Source organism: Tachypleus tridentatus, chromosome 11, assembly GCF_004210375.1.
Source record: "Tachypleus tridentatus isolate NWPU-2018 chromosome 11, ASM421037v1, whole genome shotgun sequence".
NCBI classification, from domain to species: domain Eukaryota; kingdom Metazoa; phylum Arthropoda; class Merostomata; order Xiphosura; family Limulidae; genus Tachypleus; species Tachypleus tridentatus.
The window spans coordinates 93,651,330-93,674,352 of NC_134835.1; the positions used below are offsets into that span (position 1 = coordinate 93,651,330).

A 23,023-nucleotide genomic window follows, 5' to 3' on the forward strand; every position below is an offset into this window, starting at 1 on the left:
TTGAACTATCATGAGTAAAGCATAAGGAGATATTGTCTGTCCTTGCTGATAATTGAACTGAATAAACTGGGGTTGGTTTGTTTGTAAAAGTTTAGAGAACTTGGTTCTATACTGTTTTGTTTCCAGAGCACTGTTCCTCAGGACTCCCTGATTCTACTAGTGGAGCTAGGGAATACTTATCATACCCAGTTGTTGGAGTGATTATTGGACAGAGGCTTTTCCTCCATAGTGGTATAGTTAATTTCCTCCAATCTTGGAGGACAGGCTGAAGTTGAAGAACCCTCTTACCCAGGTCCCTGGAAGTATTTTCCCAGATGTCAATAGGTGAGGCACCAGCCTATGTGGAAGCCTACTTGTAATATGGGTTGAAATTTGGTACCTGGCTATCAAGTTGGGTTGAGCATGACTCTTTTTCTTTATCAATATTGATTTAGTACTTTTTCATTGAAGCGGGACTATTCTTTCCTTGTAATTCCATATGCAGCATGGGTTGGGGAGTGAGGACGAGTGTTCGTGATTCCAGACCTTATGAATTCTATTGTCTTAGGTTGAATAAATCATTCAAGATTGCTTCATTTCAAACCTGGAGCATTGATTTTTGGAATTCTTTAGGTATTGGAGAAGGTTTGTCCACTTCATGTTGTGATTGTGATCGGTTGGAACACAGCATTTTATGGCTGCAGGTTAGGATCCATTCAGAAGTGTGTGTGTGCACATACACATATATATAAATATCTACTCTCTGGTTGGGCCCTGGTTAGTCATGATGAAAAACAACCCATAAAATTTCATCCACAGTAAATGAGTTAACTTCTGGTTGTAGAGCATACGTGTTCTGGATGTAGTATGGTTCTCCCACTTTGGTGTGAATTTTCTGCTGCTACACCCATGATCTATGCAGAAGCTTTCTGTATGGATAATGCCCTCACTGACCCCTCCATCTTATCAATGTGGGATTCTAGTTGTAATCTGAAAAGTATGTGTTGAAAGGAAACAGTTCTTAAATAGAAAATGTAATTTCAATAATAGTTAATTGTACTCCCTTCCTTCCTACTAAGAGCTGGTTTTCGAGACTGCAGATGCTTATATACAGTAGGGCAATAGAGAATGCATTGACATTGATAGAAATTGGCATGAGACAGATATCACCAAATTGATTTAAATGGGGAGTGAAAGACTGGAGCAAGCAAGAAATAACATTATGTGTTTAAAATGGAATTTTATTGTACAAAGTAACTTTTTTTTTATAATTAATTACTTCATTTGGTAGTTGTAGAATAATTCCATGTAAATAGGAACTTAATATTGACACACCGGCATAACTGATTTGTCTTAAAAGCCATCTGTATTTGGAGGAAAGATGTCATGAATGTAAATTAAATGTTCTCGAATAATGTTCTTAAATAGAAAATGTAATTTCAGTAATAGTTAATTGTACTCTCTTCCTTCCCACTAAGAGCTGGTTTTCAAGACTGCAGATGCTTATATACAGTAGGGCAATAGAGGATGCATTGACATTGGTAGAAATTGGCATGAGACAGATATTACCAAATTGATTTAAATGGGGAGTGAAAGACTGGAGCAAGCAAGAAATAGCTGTAGTGTGAGTTTAGGTAAGTAGTATTGGAAATACATTTTCAATTTACGAAAATATTATTTGAATGCAACTCAGTACCATATGAAGAAAGGAGTTGAAAAATGTTGCCTGAGGCCATAGGATTAACCCTCTGAAGTTACCTGTCAAAGACACCAGCCCAACTTAAGTAAAGCTTCTCAGTTAAATCATCCTACTAAGAGAGACAAAATAATGAAACTTAGTTTTTTGTACATGAACTTTATTAAATAAATAATTGCAAAGTTTGTTTTGTTCTTCATGTTTTGAATTTCACGCAAAGCTACTTGAGGGTTATCTGCACTAGCTGACCCTAATTTAGTAGTGTAAGACGAGAGGGAAGGCAGCATCACCACCCACTGCCAACTCTTGGGCTACTCTTATACCAACGAATAGTGGGATTGACCGTCACATTATAATATTTTACCTATATAGTGACCTATATGGATTTTGTACTGATAATTTGTCTAGTAAAACTAAATCCAACACAGTTATAGGTACTACCTTAGAACTTTAGATTTCCTTTCTTATGTATATTCATTATAAACATTTCTGAATATATTTTATTTAATATCTAGACTTTTTTTAGTTCAAAAGGAGAAGATAGTATGAGTGTGCAATTTGTAAAATATCAAAAGGTGTTGAATAAATTAATAGTAACAATACTTACCAAAATTTAGAAAGGTAAGACTTGAAAATTACCATACATGTATTGATATGTAACGTTATGTGTTTAAAATGGAATTTTATTGTACAAAGTAACATTTTTTTATAATTAATTACTTCATTTGGTAGTTGTAGAATAATTTCATGTAAATAGGAACTTAATATTGACACACCAGCATAACTGATTTGTCTTAAAAGCCAGCTGTATTTGGATGAAAGATGTCATGAATGTAAATTAAATGTTCTCGACGTGACATCTGGTATCAATAACCTGGACTTGACATACTTTAAAGTTGTTCAATTTAATTCATTTATGTAGGAATTTAATATAAAATATTGCTTAATTGATGTCAGTTAAGAATTATGTCAGTAAATGTGATGATCAGTGTTGTGAGATCTGGTAATTTGTCTAGTCAAGGAAGAAAGAAGTTTCAAATCATCCTTTTAAAACCAATTTTGAAACAATAAAAATGGATTGAATTGTTAAATGATTGTCTTCAAAGTGCTCTTTGTTTACGAATATGGAGATTCAGCATTACAAAGTGGACATGTTCAGGTACACTCTGGCTGTCACAGGGGGTTGAAACACCCTACGCCCACTACAAGAACATTTTCCATACAATTACACTGCTTCTAGTACATGCAATGTCAGAAAACCACATGCAAGGAAGTGATCTCTCTCTCTATGTTTTTCATAATTTTATTCTAACATTAATATAATACATGAAATGTTGCACATCAGACCATGTCATGTTTCCAGTCATTCATTGTCCAGAGTTGTGTTTTAAGCATGAATTTTTTTATATTTTTTACTTGCATAAACAGTTTTTGATGGGTTGCTGTTTGTGGTTGGACATAATAAAATTTTGGCTATCATTGAAGTATTTGATAGTTGTATGCAGCCCATTTTATTTTACGTGCTTTTCATTTATGTTTTCTTGCAGCCATTGGTGGAAATTTTCTACTTTGCATAAACTCATATGATATGTCTTTGTGAAAACACAGTGAAATAAATGGTTTCTGGGAATCATGCAATGTTGAATGTCAAATCAGAAAGATTTTTGTTGCTATCTATTTTCTTTAATACTGACATTTATAGGGACAAGTAATTACCTGCAATTCACATCTGTTTTACAATTGTGGATAAATAGTGTTACTCAAATGTATATGTTTATGGAGATCTTTATAAAGTGATTTCTTAATGTATAAAGTTGTCACAATTATACAAAGGTCATATCTTCCAACCCACTTGAACTATATATTTTTCCCCATTTTTAATGTATTTGTTAACAAAGAATATACAAGGTACTTAGAAGCTGATTTAATAGCTCTATTGATACTTTTTACACTGAAACAAATTCAAGTATGTATGTTGCTTTTGACATGTAACAACTTTTATCACAACTAATGTAATCAAACTTAACTATTCATTTACTATTTTGTTTTTCGTTTCTACTTTAAATTTAGAATTATCGTGCTTGTAACATTTAGAGGTTTTTCTAAACTTTAAAATAAAATAAAGTTATGATTATAAAACCATCCTGGTCTTAACAGTGTTGTCTGTTTAAAATTACAGCCACTTATATGTTGATTTAAAGCTTATAAAATTTGTAAAAAATGATTTCATTATGCCTATTTTAATAGGTTGTTTTAGCATTTAGTTCCAGTGATATGAATTCAGATGTATAATAAGTTGGCTGTTATTTGTAACATAGATTGGATCTGTGCCAAGATGTTAAAGTATATTCATGAATTTAATTATGTTTTCCAAACTGTGACATACGATACAGGCTTTTGGATAGTATGGCAAGTTTGAGATCAGTTACAAGTTAGTTTTGATACATGACTAAAGATACAGGTGTGTAGGAACAAATATAAGTATGTTCAAGTCTGTCTTTAAGCTGAGTTTCAGGGTCAATCGAATCTAAATAATGAAAGATTATGATTAAAATATTCATACTTAACACTTCAGATTAAGACAGTTTTGGTTTTCAAGAGCAGTAGGAAACATATAGATGTATTGTAATCAGTTGAACCTCTAATTTTGAAGTCTTTTGAAAATCTTTTTATCTTGTAAGATGGTGCCCCTGAGAGTACATCATAATTATTTTGGACAGTATTTGTCTTCAACATAGATGCAACTCTGAAGAAACAATTACTTGCAGGGGCCTCGGTGTTTTAGGTTTCATGCAACCTAGTACATTATTTTAGGACCAACTATTGAGTTTATAGGAATCCATAGACCCACCATACTTCCAGTGCTTTATGGTCACTTAACACTGATGTATTTCAATAACTTTTTTACATGTCCTTTGATATTTTTCTCTTCTCCTTTCTCACATTAGGTCATATGAGAGTTCTAGCTCAAAAGCTATGATATAGGGTATTTCTTATATCTATGATTAAAATTTTTATTACAAAATGAAATTCATATACATTCTTACCTCTATCACAGCCTCCTCCTCTATGAAAGATTTGTACTACACCCCTTTTACACAGGAAATATCTGTCATACTCTTCTCTCTTGGAACTCAATTCTCTCGTACATGCTTTCTCATTGGAGCTGAGTAGTTGCCATTATTTGATGATTGATCAATCGAGAGCTACATTAAAAACCAGTTGTCTTTGTTCTAGTAAATAGTTGAACAGAAAAAAAGTTTTGGTTGTGGGATCTAGTCGGTAGTTTAAAATTAACGATACTGAGTAGCTTTGTCTGTTGACAATATTTTGATCACCTAGACAGGTAAAATAAGTAGAAATGGTAATTTTGATTAGTTTCTTGATAATTGATACAATTAAAATTTCTATTAATTGACTGTTGGAATAATGAAAAAAAAAACAGTAATAATTGGGGATAATAATTTTGAATTTCACTTGGTAATCAATATAGGAGTATGAGAGAAAGATCAACAAACACAAATAGGTCAGTAACTTTGTAGTTCATCAGGAGACTAGTTAAAATATTTTTGTATAAATATTTATTTAAAGACTATTTTGAAATTATATTAACTTTATAAATTCTGTTGTAATTTGTTTTGTTAAATGTTATTTCTTCATACATTTTTGAGAAGAAAAATTTTACCTGCTTAAATTTTATCATTATTCTTACCACATGAAAATGGAGATTTAAGATTGTCATTAGAAATAGTAGCTCATTGACAATTTAGTTTTATATTAGATTTTTGTTATTGTGATTTCCATAAGGATAAATTTTATGACAACTGCCTATATTACTTCAGTTTTGAATGGCACATTTTAAATTAATTCATTTTCAGTCATTCTGTTAAAATGTTTGAAGTTATTTTTATCAGAATTATTTTAACCATTTTTGTACTTCTAGTGTCATAATAATAAATTTAATTAAGCAAATAATATGAAGAAAGTAGTACATGTATGTGTAACGTTTCAACTTTTTCAGCTTGGAAGTTCTGAACCTTTTAAGATGGCATTGTCAGAATACACTTCATGAAACATTTTGTAAGGTAGATGAAGCAGAAAACTCTTGGTCAACTAATATGTTAATTTTTTATCTCTGTGGATCAGTTATGTATTTTAATTTACAGTTGCTGAATATCTGGAAAAGCAAGCTCAGTGTCTCCAATTCTTTTAACCTGTGTTAATAATTGTGGAGAAGAATTTCTTCACATTTTTGTCATGGAAAGACTGAGTAGTAAAGACCAGGAATGTATGAGAACTGGTGTTGGAAATATAATAAACCTGAATGAGACAGTTCTACATAGTGATAATCAAAGTATTCTGGCTTTAGGTAGGTTGTTGAATTGAAACGACTCTTGAGATATGCTTTAGAAATTATTAATTTATTGTATATATATTGAAGTAACTTAGTAGTTTCATTCCAGTTAGTTTTCCTGTAGACATCTCTCCTTTTTTACTGATATATCCTGAATTTTCAGTATTCATCCTACCCATCTCTAAATATCTCATTTTTGAAAATTTCTGTGATAATTAATCATACATACAAAATACAATTATAAATGTCATAATATGATTTCAAGTTTGTCTGGATAGAATACTCACAAAATTCCAAATTACTAACTGTAAGTTTTGATTTGGCTCCCTCCATCAAGTTTGTTATGTTTAATTATATTTCCTGCATTCATTGATACGATTTGTCAGTTTACAAAACAAAGCTACAAAACTGTGAACTATTATCTACTTATATTTGTATAATATCTACCTCTGATCTTGTATTAACAAACCTGTAAACTTTGTTACTTGTTTTTAGTTATTAACTCAAATAGTTTAAAAACTGTAATTTTCAAGTTCATTGCAAAAAAAAAAAAAGCAAAATTTTCTTTTTTATCATTGATTTGTAATACATCTTCCTTCTTTATATGAAAAGTTTTAAAAATTTACTGCTACATTCTGGGCACCCCGAGGTTTTGCAGGGTTAGTTCTTTCAAATATTGGAACTTTTTAGTAGTTTTGTATAAGATGGAAAAGGTATGGTGGTCTTATCTGCATTATTATTTATTTTGTTAAAGTAATTGCTTTTGCAGTTTATGTTTTGTATACAAGAACTCATTCTGTTGTAACTAGAGACAAGCTGTGAGCAGAAGCTTCGTACAAAGTGGATTATGTGAAGATCCAGACCATGATGGAGTGCAGTCCTTTTAAACACCATTTCATAAATTAGTAAAGGAAGTGAGAGATAAGTTTTATGCATAAAGTACTACTTATTTGCATTTGTATAGTATCTACCTCCTACCTTGTATTAATAAAGATTTATAACTCATGAAAGTCAGAGTGTAAAACAAATGCTTTATACACTAGATGATGATGGAGTGTACTGAAATATAAATTTCATTTCTTTGATCAATTTATGATTTATAATACAATAAAGACCGCATTTAAATACTCTATTTTACTGAATGGCTCTTTTTAAACATAAATATGCAAAATATTTAAATATGAAAGGTAAATATTTAAGTGAAAAGTATCTAGTGCTAGTAAACTACTATAGAAATAATTTATTTTTTATTTCAATTTATATTGACTTTAATGCATATGGAGGTAATATATTTTGGTTAATTTTGACGTATGTGTTAAAATGACGTGACTGCTAATTTGCTCCGTGTTTGAGGGTCGGCACTTTTATTGGCAGTCCAACTAAAGCACTTCTCATCTCCAATGGTGAAAATGTGGAGATGAAAAGTTTCTGGTCTTTTAATATTATGAACCTATAATTTTTTTTTGTTGCACTTTTCGGATAAACAAAAATAAGATTTTATAATTTTTTCACACATTATTAAACAATATTACTTTAGCATGTTTGTTTTGTTCTTCAAATTTCAATAGCTAAGTCAAAACGATTTGTTTGCCTGCTGTTGAGCTGAAGGCTAACAGAATGGGCTATTTGTGCTCCAACAACTATGGATATCAAAATCTTATATCTGCTGCTGAGCCATCTGTGATTTAGTGATGTTTAATAGAGTAATGCCATTTATCTTTTGGCTATCATAGATTTTATAAAAATTAACATTGAGTGACAGACAATAACACAAACTACAACTTTATTTTGTCATATTTAAAAGTGAATTTGATGTATTGGGAATATAGCCTTAAGGTGCAGAAAAGTTTCAATAAATAAACAAATCAAATAATGACTTTAATATTGTTTTTATTATCAATTTTTATTACAGAAAATAACCCTGCTTTTCACATCACATCCTGTACTGGGAAAATAGAAAGGTAAAATAATAAGTTACTATATTTTAAAAACTTTATAACTTTCATGAAAAGAGCACCAAACGTAGTTTCAATGTACAATGTTGCATGTAGGTTATAGAAATATGTGAAACGCTCTGATTTATCATGATTTCAAAGAAGAAGCTTAGGTGAATCGTGTACTGTTAGGCACTCCTTATCATTCATAACAAAGTGCTATTACAGCTAAAACATTCGTCTCTATGTTTTCCAGTTTATGATTATTTTTATCCAAATTGCAGTTCATTAATGTTGACAAGGTTTTAACATCTTGACAAATCATGTCTAATGTTCTTTGAAATTATACACAAAACTTTTCTATCAAACTAAGAAATTTTATCTAAAACATAGATTACATGAAAAGCTACAGAAGATGGAACTTTTTTCTGGCAAGATTAAGCCCAAGGAATTTGTAAAGGAATCTGGAAAAGATATTTTGGTTTACTTCGCAGAAGATAACTGGTTGGTATCTAATCATGTTTTTATAATTCATGTGTATTACAAGTTGTATGCAGTGTCATATTACTATTTTAAGATGAAATTTGATTAAAGGACAGCAAATAATCGTGAGGAGATAACAGTGAAATGACATGATTCACCTAGTAAGAGTTTGTGAACAATATTTAATTTATTAGTGTTTATTAGTCTTAGTACAGAGATATACAATGGGTTTCAGGCACTCTGCAGGAAACGAAACCCCAAATTTTAGTATTGCAAGTCAGTAAACATATCACTAAGCAGTGGTGTAGTCTTAAATAAAGAAGTGGGGGATAAGATATTGTATATACTGTTGTCTGGTTTCTAGTTTTCAATCATCAACTCTAAAGTTTAAAGAATGTGAGATCATCCTTGATAATCACATGAAAAGTGATTATCACTTTGAAATTATTAAGTTAGAAGTAATTTAATAGTAATTCTTTATTTCAAGAATTACTAGTTCATTCTGCACTAGTAATTGAGATATTACTGTGATAAGACACAGTACTTATCCCTGTCTTTCGTTAAATAATGAATAATGTTTTGTAAACTGACTGACCTTGTTCTAAGGATGTTCCTACTAAAATCAGGAGAAATTATGCAGTTTCTTCAACGGGATTAAAAAGCTTTAAATAATATGGTGGCCAGTATTCCCCCTAAAAAGTTTGCATCAGCCCTTCTAGAAGTTGGAATAGGGTAACTGTCAAGACTGAAGATATAGATCAGTTTATTTTTCAATAATATTTTAAACTGTTAATGTAAAACACAAGCTTACCTGTTTAATACAATGAATATTAAAACAAAACACAGGACCATACCAACAGTATACAACTTTAGGTAAATATTATTCCTTCCTTACCATAAAGATGTTATATTAAAGATAAATGAAATAATATTAATAACTAATGTTTGTTTTTATTAAATATGAGAAAAATATCCATTTTTGTTGTTGTTCTTCCTGTTAATTTCCTATAGTACATTTGAAATTAAGTTGAACGAGGCCTAAAACAATAATCTGTTATTATTTCTGTACACAAAGATATTTCAGGATATATTTGTTTAGAAAGAAACTTCAACCATAAGACTAATAACATAAGACTAATTGAGTTCCATGTTCATGAAAGATGTATTAAATAAATGATTGGTCCCTTATGACAGACACTGCAACAGTGCCATCCAGAGGATCACCCGACAATTCATTCTGGAAACAATTTCTAAGATACCCATACAAGAACGGGAGAAGAAGAACCAATTTATCATAGATTTAGTGACAGCTACAGCAAGGATGCTAAATCAGAAGTCAAATATTTGTATTTCTTCATTTGTATATTTGCAACAGCAACATTTGTTTTCAACACACAGGAAATAAGGCCAAGACATCTTTTACGAGCTAAACCAACTTCCACATGCAGAACTGATGCTTTAAAAAGACTTGCCTTGTGGAACCTACAAACGAATGATGAAAACCACTAGTACGTTGTCAGTAAATATAATTTTAGAAAATGATATCAGCAGATCTTGATGGTTTTTGTTATTTGGATAATGTACCATGAATCAGTATTCATCACAAATTAAGGTTGCATGTCCTGCATCTGCAATCAGAACACTAAAATCACAGAGAAATTGTATGTTTCTTTTTCAAATAAAACAGCAGTAGAGTTTATATATTACCACTGCTCAGAAATCACTATGATCACACTATCATGTATAAAAGCAATAAAAGATTCAAAGCTCAAATGTTTTCTGTCATATTAAAGAATATTTGATGGTGTTTTCAGATCTAGTGGTATAGCGATAAGTCTTAAAGGGGAAAAACCAAGCTTCAGTACCTGTGGTGGCTGCATCTATAGTGTAGCTTCCTGTTTAACTTCAAATAGAAGCTATTTCTTTTTATTTCAAATAATTGATACGATTTTTATTTAAAAAACATGAGGGCTATCTGCACTAGCTCTCCCCAGTTTAGTGCTAAAAGACTACAGGGAAGGCAACTAGTCATCACCACCCACACCAACTCTTTAAGTTATTCTTTTTGATAACAATATCACATAGAAGACATTATTTTAAAATCATACAGACTGTAAATAATGTTAAAGAAAATTAAAGTAATATTTAATAATACATCAAGAAAATTAATAATGCATCTTAATTTATTTTGTTTTTATTCTTATTGATAAATTCCTGAACCCTCATTATGTCAAATGTTTTAAATCCGATTCTTTATAAATAAATTTATAAATTCTTTATTTCAAGATTATTATATCAGTAAAACCACACTGGTAGACGAAACTTTTTTAATTAAGATATTCTTCTGTCTTTAATATATTGTATTTTGCATTTCAACTTCTGCTTATTGAACCCATTAAGTTAGAACACCAAAAGAACAGTACTTGAAAAAGAATCAAACATGAGGATTTGGAAGGTCCAAGTGGTGTATTTTTACAAATTTTTATGATTAATAATTATCACAACAAATGTGTAGTTTAACCTGTCATAGTCTCTATATGATGTAAATAAAATGTTTTGATAAAAAGTCCAAACAAAATGGATAGGTTAAATAACAGAACAATATTAATTTCATCACTATTCATTGAAAAAGTTGTATCAATGGGCAGTGGCGCCTTAGGATTATATTTACAAAAAAATTGTTGTGGAGGAAAACAGTAGTACCCAAAGAAAATCCTGAGGGTTTCAAAGAATGGTGGTAACTGTCTACCTAGAATGGTTCTTCAACTTCAGAATCTGAAAGTTTTCATTGAATACACCATTGGTCCTGTAACCATAGTGTGAATGAAACTGTCTGGATGAAGAGGGAAAGAATCTGTGAAGTTTGTTGACAATCCTTCTGTCTGGGTTCTTCAAGCTTTGTTGGAGATTTATGTCTTGATTTCACATCTTTGTTTGGAGAGCAGATCAAAAATACCCCTTTGTGTAGCTTTGTTCCTGTTGACAAACAACAACATGAGTGAGTTTATTGTGTTTTACTAAATCTGTGGATTGGTGTTATGTATTTATCTATTTAAAAGAATTATAAAAATTTTCAATCAGAGAACTGTAAAATATGTGTTTTAACATGTTTGTCATGTTGAAATAAATTTTATTTTAACAAGCTCAGAATTTATGCAATTATCTTGTTCAACTTCATTTTCGTCTGTCAATTGTTCAGATGAAGAATACTGCTTAAGTGTTCATTCTTAAATACTAAAGAGAAAAAAAACAATTTAATAACCTAGGCAATTCATAATTATCAGGTCCAAGCCTCCCATTGTCATTCCTCAAGAAACATATCCCTGTCCAAATATGTTTTTACCCCTATTGTACTTTAAAAATCCTTGCTAATAATTTGTTTTCAGTTAAAAATACATATGAACAAATTTTCGGATGTCCTAATTTCCTGTTGGATCTTGATCTTTTATAATACCAATTAGTTTAAATACTTGTTTTGAATTTTGTAAATCTTATATCCTTTCTAAGGCAACCTCTAGTTACCCTTTTCTTTCTGTAAGAATTATACATTTATTTTGAGTATGGAAAAATTTATGAAGAAAATTTTCCACATTAGCTTAGCTGCCTAATTCACAAACACAATTCTTGTTGTATCCCTCCAAAACGTGCTTTTTTGAAATCTAAAATCAAATACTATTATTCCTTATTTTCATATGCAGTAAAACATTAAACCTAATACAGCAATGGTAACTTGTAACTGTGTGTTACCCAATTTTCACCCTCTGAACTATTTCCATATTAAAAGTTCACAATAAATCTCAAATAGCATTATTCCTATTAGGTTCCTTGACCAACTGGTAAATAAAACAATCTTGAACAGTTTACATATTCCCTTCTTTCTCTCGTGGTTTGACTCTAACAGTATTTCAGGACTGCTGCTATGGGTATTAACAGTTTTATTAATATAAAATATTAACTTCTGATCCATTAAATTTTATACAACGTTCAACCAATTCCAACTACTGCCAGTAAATCTGAAGAAACAAATGTCATCATAACTACTATTTAATCCTGAGCATTTTAGAAAGTGGACCTTTGTCTTTAGAAGAAAACATTCACAGAAAAAAAAAAGTCCACCTTTCAAAAGTGGCCACATTATATGGCTATTATTTTGTGTCAAGTCTTTTTGAACCTACGTGTTTTTTTGAAATCATGAAAACTGTATGAATAGTGTATTTCAGTTTCTACTCGTACACTAGCCTAATATTTAAATAGGAAACTTTGAAACATGCATATACAACGATACTGATTAATTCTTGTGAATTATTTAGCTAGATAAGCTATAAAACTATCCAAACAATAAATGTGTAACACAGGTGGTCATCCAATCCACCATTTCTCTCTGGGGCTTAATCTGAAAGAAGATTTGTGCATCTATACAGTAGTTGTTTGTTTGAAGCTACACAAGGCGATATCTGTGCTCTGTATTGAAGAAAGTTTTAAAACCAGGTTTCTAGTACTGTAAGCCTGCAAATATAAAGAAATATAACAATTACAAAAGGTGTAATGCATATCTAAAAGACAAAGAAAATGGAAATATAATGTAATAACAAACATCATAAAATATAACTGATGTCCATTTTCCTTATTGGCTCTGTATTTTCAATATAAAACCTCAGTATCAACTGAGGTTTTTCTAAAGTAAAATTTGCTTATATCATTCCTTTGTCTTCTTTAAACGTGCAAAATATAAAAAGACACATTTTAAAACATCCATGAAAGGGGAGAACATGGATTCACTAATTGATTGATTAGTGCCATATGCCACTTTGAACATAGCTTCGGTTATGTCGTGGTTAACAGAGAGGCTGTAATTTAGAGGTTACATGAAAAAAAAAGTTGCTACAATAAATAACAAAAAGAACCAGCCATATCTGGTTTTTCAACAAATAAAAATTTAGTATATTCTCTCATTTCTTTTCTGTGCTATAATTTTCCAAAATATAAAAGACATATCCAAAGGAATTCACGAGTCATGGGAAGTAACATTTGGAAGGTTGCAAAAACATAAATAGAAAACAAGAATTTGTTGCACATCCTATTAACATCAAAGGTTTACCAGAAACTGTCAATGAATAAAAGATAACACATGAATCATTTTGGATATTCAAAAACAAAATGTGGTGTGTATCATTCATTAAATATATCCTATCAATAATATAAATAGATATATTATGTATTATTTGTGAGTTAGCACTCAGAATATATGCTGGATGGGACAGAGACTAACCCTATAGTTTGCATAATTTCATTGTAGTCAAACATTTAAATTACAAATAATTTCTAACAAAGTTTTTATACTGTTGTTATTTTTAACAAGACACGTTGTAGATCAAAAGTTACTGCTACACAAAGTTGTGGAACAATACATTTTATAGGAAATTTCAAAAATACAATACCTTTACAGCTTTAATTACTGTTTTTTATGACTGTCTTTTCCCTTTCTTTTTCCAACCAAATCCTCCAGTTTTCCAAACAATATGTTATATTAGAACCTGGTAATGAGAAAATACATATATAATTTAATTTTACCATGATTTAAGCTGTAACTACATTAGTCAATTAACTCTAAGGTCCCATTTTAATAACCTTCATTTATATTTACATTATACAATTGGCATGTTTCTCACACAATTATTTAATAAAAAGGTTTAACTGTTAAAGAAACTGGTATCTTAACTGTCAATAAGTTTACACTAAATGCCTTAATAACACATTCACTTTATTAACATATAAAATTATGTACAATTGGAAGATGTTTCACAGATAATATTCAATTTTACAAAAATATGTTTGCACATATAAATTTAAATTCTTCAACTACTCTGCAACCTTTTTATCACTCTCAATTTTATTACTCACATAATGCATATAATGTTTACACTACACATGGACAAAAAGCAAAATCAACAAGCAAAAGTAAATATACCCCACAATTTAAGAAATCACGAAACCACATCAGGCCGCATACCACATATTCCCAACATCAGCAGAAAAATAACCAACATTTGGCAAAAAACTAGCAACAAAATATGACATTCCAGTTAACACCAAATTTATTCAAAAACCAGACACATAATTAAGTTCTATACTATATAAAAACTACACTGACAAACACAACACCAACGTTATTTATAAAAATTCACATGTGCTCATATACCCATACAATGAAAAACTGCCAAAGATTAGATCAATATCTTTAATAGTTTCTGATTTACAGCCCTGTAAAATTAATTGTTTTTCTTATTTTTGGCAAATACATTTTCGGGCAACTATGGCTGCATAAAGCTGCAAGTGTAATGGTGGTAGAAGGCTGAAATTTGCTACACTGATTGAATTAACCTCACAGAATTCAAACATGGTCTCAAACCAAGTTTATCTATTTTAGAATTTGCATAGTGAGGCAGTAAAATCACCCGAAAACCCAAAATCATAAAAAATATTGATTTATGTAATAATATGAATATTTATGTACAAAATATGAATTTTGTATATATCAGTTGATAAATCAGCAATTGTTGTAATTAAAAGTATGTTAGATATCCTCTGAAACAATTTAGCTGCATGCAACTTTTTATGATTTAACTAAAAATAGCCCTACTTCAGGTCACAATTGGACCATGTCACCAGTTATTCAGCCTTTTCAGAATTTTACCATATATTCTTACATCTCTGAATATGATCTACAAATAAAATCAGGATGGTGTTCAACCTACTTTTTGAGTTATAATTTTTTAAAATATCCTCTGACCATACGTTTTTATTTTTAAAACAAATTCAGTTCAGGTGTGTTACTGTGTGCAAATATATCCATACAATTTTAAAAAATACCTGTCAGAATTTTATGAATCCCATTAAAATATTCTAACCAGCCTTTCACAATGTCAAATAATGAAGATGTAAAAAACAAGAAAGAATTAATTCATTTCTGAACAAGTTTAATGGCATAACTAGTTAGATCACATGGCAATGCAAATATATTGTGTATGCATTACAGTTATGCAAATATGGCTGAGTTTAAGATGCATAATATAATAAATACAAAGGTAAATCAGACACAAAAAGGGCAGTGTTACAACAGGGGATAACTGAGAAAGATTATAGTCACACCAAACTGCAATAATTGTGACAATGAAATATTTCAAAACTGCTTTGGCGATAAATTAGCCTTAACAACATCAAATAAACATTGCTTTGTTCAGACAGCTGGAATAAATTTCTGAAATTCCAGTTTGATTATGTTGAGATCACTTTGACTTAGAACACAGTGGCGAGCACTACTGGCTTGCACGGTAGGTGCACTTATCAGCAAAGAATGTGTTGGAAAGGAATCCAGCTTTCATCTTTACGTGACGTTGCAGGCCATGAGAACAGTTCGTTTCTTGATTACTTCATAAATGACATAAACACATGCTTTTATCTGGCATGTTAAGTTTGAACATTTTAATTTCATTGTCCTTTCAAGGAAAAAAAGAAACCCAGTCATAGAAATGTGATTGGAATCTAATTGGCACTCCGATTTAAAAAATAATTATCATTTAAACACTTAAATATCCAAATCCACTTTTAGTAACTTTCTAAAATATAAAATGGTTCAATCATATACACATGACAAGTTTCACGATTTTTAATAACAAAGTTTTTAAAACCAGTACCTGGTCCACAACAAATTGTTTTCAGACAGTATTCTAAAAAGTACACTGCTGTTTGTTTGGTTTGGAATTTCGCACAAAGCTACTCGAGGGCTATCTGTGCTAGCCGTCCCTAATTTAGCAGTGTAAGACTAGAGGGAAGGCAGCTAGTCATCACCAGCCACCGCCAACTCTTGGGCTACTCTTTTACCAACGACTAGTGGGATTGATCGTAACATTATACGCCCCCACGGCTAGGAGGGCGAGCATGTTTAGCGCGACGCTGGCGCGAACCCGCGACCCTCGGATTACGAGTCGCACGCCTTACGCGCTTGGCCATGCCAAGCCCTACACTACTGTAAGAATTTAAGTTTCACCTTGATTTTGCCTGGGAAATCTTACTTCTATATTTATCTTTTTATCGTCTGTGTGAAGAAAATAATTTATTTGAGATTCTGTGCACCTAATTTTGCCACATATTCAGATATTCTATAAAAGTTAGTTAAATAGGTATTAATTAATATATATATTTTTAATAACAGGTTTATTATTCCTGCACTTGGGGAACAGTCAATTAACAACATATCTCGAAATTAAAGAGGTAAAAGAAAACTAGCTTTAAAGATGTTTTTATTATTTCAAAGCCAAACTGTTAATAAAAAAACGATAGAAAAGGAAGAAATGGTTGATAGACAGTATAACATTGGTTTACCAGATGAAAATATAAGATTTTATTTTGCTTATGACTGTGAAAGGTAGATGAAAAATTATTTAAACAATCTTGAGCTATCTTGATTACCCATGGAGTATTAAATAGGCACTACTGGGTTATCCCAATAATTTATAGAAAACATCAATGAGTCATCCCCGTTACTCGTGAATAGAAAAGACGGAGTTATTCCGATAATTTGTAGAGTACATCAATAGGCTGTTTTAATAACTCGTGGAACAGACATCAGTGGGTCATCCCAATAATTCTTAGAGTAGACAGCACTAGACTATTCCAATAAGTGGTGGAAAATTCAGTATTATATTAATTCTAAAGTCTTGTAAGTATGGAAAACAACACAATATGTGACTACTACACATTAAACGAAGAGAATAATTGTGTTCTTTAATTTTTTATGCAGAAGATAAATATTGTAGGCAGTATATAATATTTAGTTTTTCTATGCTGGTTTATTTTAACGCAAAGATCACTTGTACTTCCCTAATTTAGCAAGTAGATGGCTGTTACAGGGTTAATCTCAGATGAAAAATATACTGGATTGTGAATGCTTATCAGATTAAAAGCCGAAAATATTCTCGTTGTTTTGTTTTTCTCTTCAAATAAGAGAGTTAATGAGACAGCGAGCGGGTACACTGATCTCCAAGATGGCGCCTATGTTGATTACCAACAAACCTGTCGAGCGTATTTTGTGTGTGACTCTGGGAAGAAGCATAAATTCTGATGCTGAGATGGAATGATGTTCAACTTCGGGTCAGCATATGACTCGCCTAATTCTTTCAAGTATCTCGCTCCAGAAAAGGACGGCTCACATTCCTTGGCAAAAGACTGTTCATAACAGGAGGCTGATGTGTACACGAGCTACAGTAAAGACTGTTAAAGTTTTTATTTTTGTCGAGGTGGGCCTGCTTTATTCGATTTATATGATAAGTATATTTTTACAAAATCAACCCGTTCATTTTTATTAGTATTATTTATCATATGTTCTATATAGTGTTTCAAAGTTTCTCCTTTTTTTATTATCCGTTAATTAATATGATGAATTAAATTACTTAATATGCTTCTGATTAAACAGTTTGGAAGAGCCAAAACCTGGTAATTTTGTTATTTATTAGTGTAAGAACTAATTTTCGTAAAAGAAAATTAAGACATTTCCTTTTGTCCAAGAGTTGGCAGTGGGTGGTGATGACGTTCTGCCTACCTTCTATTGTTACACTAATAAGTTGGGACAGCTAGCACAGATAGCCCTCGTGCAGATGTAGAAGTCGTGGCAGTTATCACATTGTATTTTATAAATAATGTTGTTGTTTTGAATTAAGCACAAAGCTACACCATGAGCTATCTGTGCTCTGCCCACCACAGGTATCGAAACCCGGTTTTCAGGGTTGTAAGTCAGTGGACATACAGCTCAGCAACTGGGGATCAATATACATAATGTTGGTATTGTGTTTATCAGTGTAGATTTTATATAGTGTAGACCTTAGTTATGTGCCTAGATTTGAATAAATTTGGTATTAACTGGAATGTCATATTTTGTTGCTAGTTTTTTGCCAAATGTTGGTTATTTTTCTGCTGATGTTTAGAATATGTGGTATGCGGAAACCTGACATGGTTTCGTTATTTTTTAGTTGTGGGGTATATTTACTTTTGCTAGTTGATTTTGCTTTTTGTCCACGTGTGTGTGTGTGTAAACATAAAACGCATTATGTGAAAAATTATAGCACAGAAAAAGGAATGAGAGAATATACTAAATTTTTATTTTTTAAAAACCAGATATGGCTGGTTCTTTTTGTTATTTATTGTAGCAACTTCATAAATTGTATATATAAAGTTTTAATCAAGTATTTGTTGATGTAATTGTACATGTGTATGAAATTTAAACCAAATTTATTTCTTGGTCTTACTTGTAGTAAATCAATATACCTACCAAAATTATAATCACCACACAATATTATTAACACCTGTGGTGTTAATGTAATAACAACTTTCTGATATACATGTGTAAATATGAGAATTGTCTGTTGCATGATTTTTAATATATTGTAAGTTTTAAAATTAAAACACTGGCATTGTATTTGAATAACATTAGTGTTTAATTCATTGGTTCCCAGGGTGCAAGATTTCAGTTTTTTTTTTTGTTTATATTAAGGGTACTGTCCTATATATTCAAAAATTGTGCCACGCTTTGAAAAACTTGTAAGAAATAAACAGGAACAAAAGAGTCATTAAATTTAAATTGGCTTATGAATATTTGGACATTTCAAATTCAAAGAAATATCATTTTATGCATTGATGAAAATTTATTTTTTTGTAGGCCATGTAGGGTTTATGGAACTTTTAGTTTGTTGTAATATTTTTTCATTTCCAAATGTTTTGTTTTTGTTTATATATCATTAAAAACTAATTATAAAAATTTGTTTTGGCCACCTTCACCTTTATTCTTAAATAAATAATTACTGTGAGGGGTGCGAGAACATATTAAAATTTTTTAGGGGTGCAGGTCAAAGATAGGTTGGGAACCACTGGTATAATGGATATTAACAGTAGGGTTTAATGTTGTTATTAAATGGTGCAAATAAAGTATAAACACGTGTTTTTACTGGGCAGTTGCCCTTAATTTTTTGAATTAGAAATGAAACCACATATTTCTTCTTATTAAAATTCCTAATCTCCATCCTTACAAAAAGTTATGAAATAGGACTAAACAAAACTACAGATCCTATCTTATAAGAACTTTTGACCTTGCTCTCCCTGCTGACTGTAGGGAACTTGTATTGTGAAGATCGGTCGCACTGTTTCTTGGTAAAAGAGTAACCTAAGACTTGGCAGTGGGTGTTGTTGACTAGGTGTCTTCCCTTTAGTCTCTCCTTGTTTAATTAGGGATGACAAGTACAGATGTAAAAAGTTGCACTACAAAGTAATAATGTAATTATTTTTAGATTATTTAGAAGATTGAAAGGGTTTCCTCCTGAATGGTAAAAGTATCTTGAACTGATGGACTTACAGTGAGGGGTCAGTTACAAAACCCATGCTTTTCACCCCAGGGGTTCTGTGTTTTTCAGGATATGTGCAATTAAACAGTGAGTTTTATCAAATGATTTATTCATGTGATTAATAGTGTACAATTATCAGTTTTTTGGTTCAGTCGGTAAATAGGTTTTGTCTGTCATGACAGTTGTTATCAAAGTTTTTACAGCTATAAAACTTGAGACTAATGATTAAAGCTGGTGTATAAATAAATTGAGACACCGAAAGTAACTTACTTTATTCTTTGTTATGATATAGACATTATTAGACCCATTATCAGGCATAAGCCCACTACTGCTAATTCATTCCATTACTTGTGTAAATTTATAGTAATAATAAATGAAGCAAAAATAGTAATCATTTAATGGACGTCACTAAGAACAGTACAAGTTATGCAAATATAATAAATGCTATAAAGAATATGTTTATTTGATATTTTTTGTACTAATTTCTTCTGTATTTAAGTAGAAATGAAGATTTTGTAGTTTTCATTAGTTGGCTCTGTTGAACAGTAGTAACAGGATGAAATTTGTAATGTATGAGGAGGTATTTTGTGCAATTAGGAAATAAAATGTACATGCATTTCGGTACTTTGGTAGAAAGCTGCATCTTTGCTAATATCAGTTTTTGTAGGTATAACTTTGTTTATAAATATAATGTATTAATTTCCTTATAGTAAATATGACAATTGTTCATGCAATTTTTCTAGATTTTTCTCTTACATTTACGTCTGTATTTACAACTATCTTTATTTTTAAGTATTTCTTATTCCATTTGATGCTTTTTATCTTAGTTATGTAATGGTGAATAATCTTTTCTTAGTCTAAACTTGGAAACTTTAAACATCAGTAACATTAAAATTTTCAAATAAATTTAGTAGTTTACAAATTGTTTTTTTTAATACAGCACAAACACCATGTGGTTATATATTGCATTAGACTACATCTTGTTTAACTATACCCAATACCAGGTTGATCAGATTATTAAAAATAGGATGATTTGTATGTAAATTACATTTGTTGAAAATGTTTTGTTTTTCGTCACTTCAGATTAAGATATCCTTTGCTTTTTAAGTAAAGCAAAAGTTCAGAATGTGTTGTTAAACACTAGACTATTTATTAATATGGTGAAAATCTGCTTGAGAACTATTTGGATTAGCCATCCATTATTTTGAAGTGACAGACTAGAGAGAAAATAGTCAGTGTCACTTAGCTGCAACTGTTGGACTTTTTTTTTTTATTATTGGAAAGGACGTGAGTTTAACTGAAAAGGTTTACATCAAAGATGAATAACAATATCCACTACTCTACCTTACCAGTAACGTGCACGAAAATCATTGTATGGCATGACTGTCTGTTTAGAGAAAGAGAGATCATAGGTGTTTTTGCTTGTACTTTATATTTAAAGCCCTTCATATATTACATTTACAATAGAAAGAGAACTAATGCATTCACTAACTTTCATGTGACATGCATTACACCTTTTTGTAATTGTTATATTTCTTTATATCTGCAGGCTTACAGTACTAGAAACCTGGTTTTAATACTTTCTTCAATACAGAGCTTCAAACAAACAATTACTGTATAGATGCACAAATCTTCTTTCAGATTAAGCCCCAGAGAGAAATGGTGGATTGGATGACCACCTGTGTTACACATTTATTGTTTAGATAGTTTTATAGCTTATCTAGCTAAATAATTCACAAGAATTAATCAGTATCGTCGTATATGCATGTTTTAAAGCTTCCTATGTAAATATTAGACTAGTGTACGAGTAGAAACTGAAATACACTATTCATACAGCTATAACGATTTCAAAAAAAACACGTAGGTTCAAGAAGACTGGACAAAAATAATAACCATATAATGTGACCACTTTTTATCTGTGAATGTTTTCTTCTGAAGACAAAGGTCCACTTTCTAAAGTGCTCAGGATTAAATAGTAGTTATGATGAGATTTGTTTCTTCAAATAGTTGGAATTGGCTGAAAGTTGTATAAAATTTAATGGATCAGAAATTGATATTTTATATTAATAAAATTGTTAATACCCATATCAGCCATCCTGTAATACACCCTAATATTTAAATGTTAGAGTCAAACCATGAGAGAAAGAAGGGAATATGTAAAGTGTTCAAGATTGATTTATTTACCAGTTGGTCAAGGAACCTGGTAGAAATAATGCTATTTGAGATTTATTGTATTTAATTTCCTTTCTGCATAATTTACTGTACATCAGAATTACTCAAAAAAATTCATATGCTAAATTTATACTTTTTGAAAATAAATTTCTTTATTATGAACTGAGTCATTAGATAATCTGGAAGCAAAAACTGAATTTTTGAATTAATTGTATAAAATATGAAATTCTTTTATGTATCATGCTTATATGTTTTCCTTGCATTTTAAAATGATAACATTTAGTGATGAGTTTATAATAATTAAAATGCGTGTAGTTAGCTTTTTTAGAGAGGTGCTAAAAGTAACTAATTATAAACGTTATAATATCTCATGCTATAAAGAACATGTTTATTTCTAAATTTGATATTTTTTGTACTAATTTCTTCTGTATTGTTTACTTATAATAAAGTTTTACACAAAATACCATCATATATAAGTGGTGATACAATTTCAGTTTTGAGTAGAAATTAGCTTTCATAAATTACGAGTAAACTCTTGCTGTGATTTCTGCTGTGGGTGATTCAAAGTGCTCGTGCCACAACCGCCTCCCATGTTGTACACAAAAATGAATTAAACACTTTGATGAAGAGTCTATTTTAATAAATTTAGTTTCTAGTTCACTTTTATATTTTGACCAATCAGTTTTAACTTCTAAATTGTGAAAAGTAACGTAACAAAGGTTGTAAGATGTAACTTTTCTCTACCATGTTAGGATTTACTAACAGGAACTACTAAAATTTTCTTTAAGATAGAAACACGAGCTAAACATAATCACAAGTAAGAATCTGAAATTTGCATAGCTTACCTTTTTCATTTACTTATATATCCTTAAATTATATAGTCCAGTATAGTCAGGGCACTTGAATCACAGTCTGAAGGTTGCAGATTTAAATTCTTGTCACACCAAATATGCTTGCCTTTCACCTTCATAGTGTAACATTATAGTGTAACAGTCAATCCATTGGTAAAAGAGTA

The 23,023-nt window shown here is 30.6% G+C and overlaps 1 protein-coding gene and 2 long non-coding RNA genes across 14 annotated transcripts in view; 2 read left to right on the forward strand and 1 right to left on the reverse strand.

Moving 5' to 3' along the window:
* The window catches only part of LOC143232789 (uncharacterized), a 23,056-nt gene extending 12,528 nt beyond the window's left edge, over positions 1 to 10,528 (forward strand). For 2 of the 3 annotated variants that reach the window (XR_013017735.1, XR_013017734.1), the window contains exons 2-5: positions 5,842 to 6,044; positions 6,839 to 7,990; positions 8,357 to 8,467; positions 9,641 to 10,528. This is a non-coding gene — a long non-coding RNA (uncharacterized LOC143232789). The remainder of the gene's footprint in view (positions 1 to 5,841; positions 6,045 to 6,838; positions 7,991 to 8,356; positions 8,468 to 9,640) is intronic. The other variant, XR_013017736.1, reaches the window with a different exon arrangement.
* Positions 7,904 to 15,864, reverse strand: LOC143232791 (uncharacterized). The gene is made up of 2 exons (XR_013017737.1): positions 13,885 to 15,864; positions 7,904 to 12,952 (listed from the first exon to the last, which is right to left on the reverse strand). It is a non-coding gene; the product is annotated as an uncharacterized LOC143232791 (long non-coding RNA).
* A 1,053-nt stretch (positions 15,865 to 16,917) lies between these two features.
* The window catches only part of LOC143232792 (uncharacterized), a 35,520-nt gene continuing 29,414 nt past the window's right edge, over positions 16,918 to 23,023 (forward strand). For 2 of the 10 annotated variants that reach the window (XR_013017741.1, XR_013017742.1), the window contains exons 1-2: positions 16,994 to 17,165; positions 17,451 to 17,742. Coding sequence is in view for 3 of the 10 variants with exons in the window: in XM_076468651.1 (XP_076324766.1) it covers positions 17,605 to 17,742 (138 nt within the window). In the remaining 7 variants the exon portion in view is untranslated. Of the gene's footprint in view, positions 17,166 to 17,450; positions 17,743 to 19,782; positions 19,924 to 23,023 lie in introns of those variants that run through there. The other 8 variants (XR_013017739.1, XR_013017740.1, XM_076468651.1 and 5 more) reach the window with 7 other exon arrangements.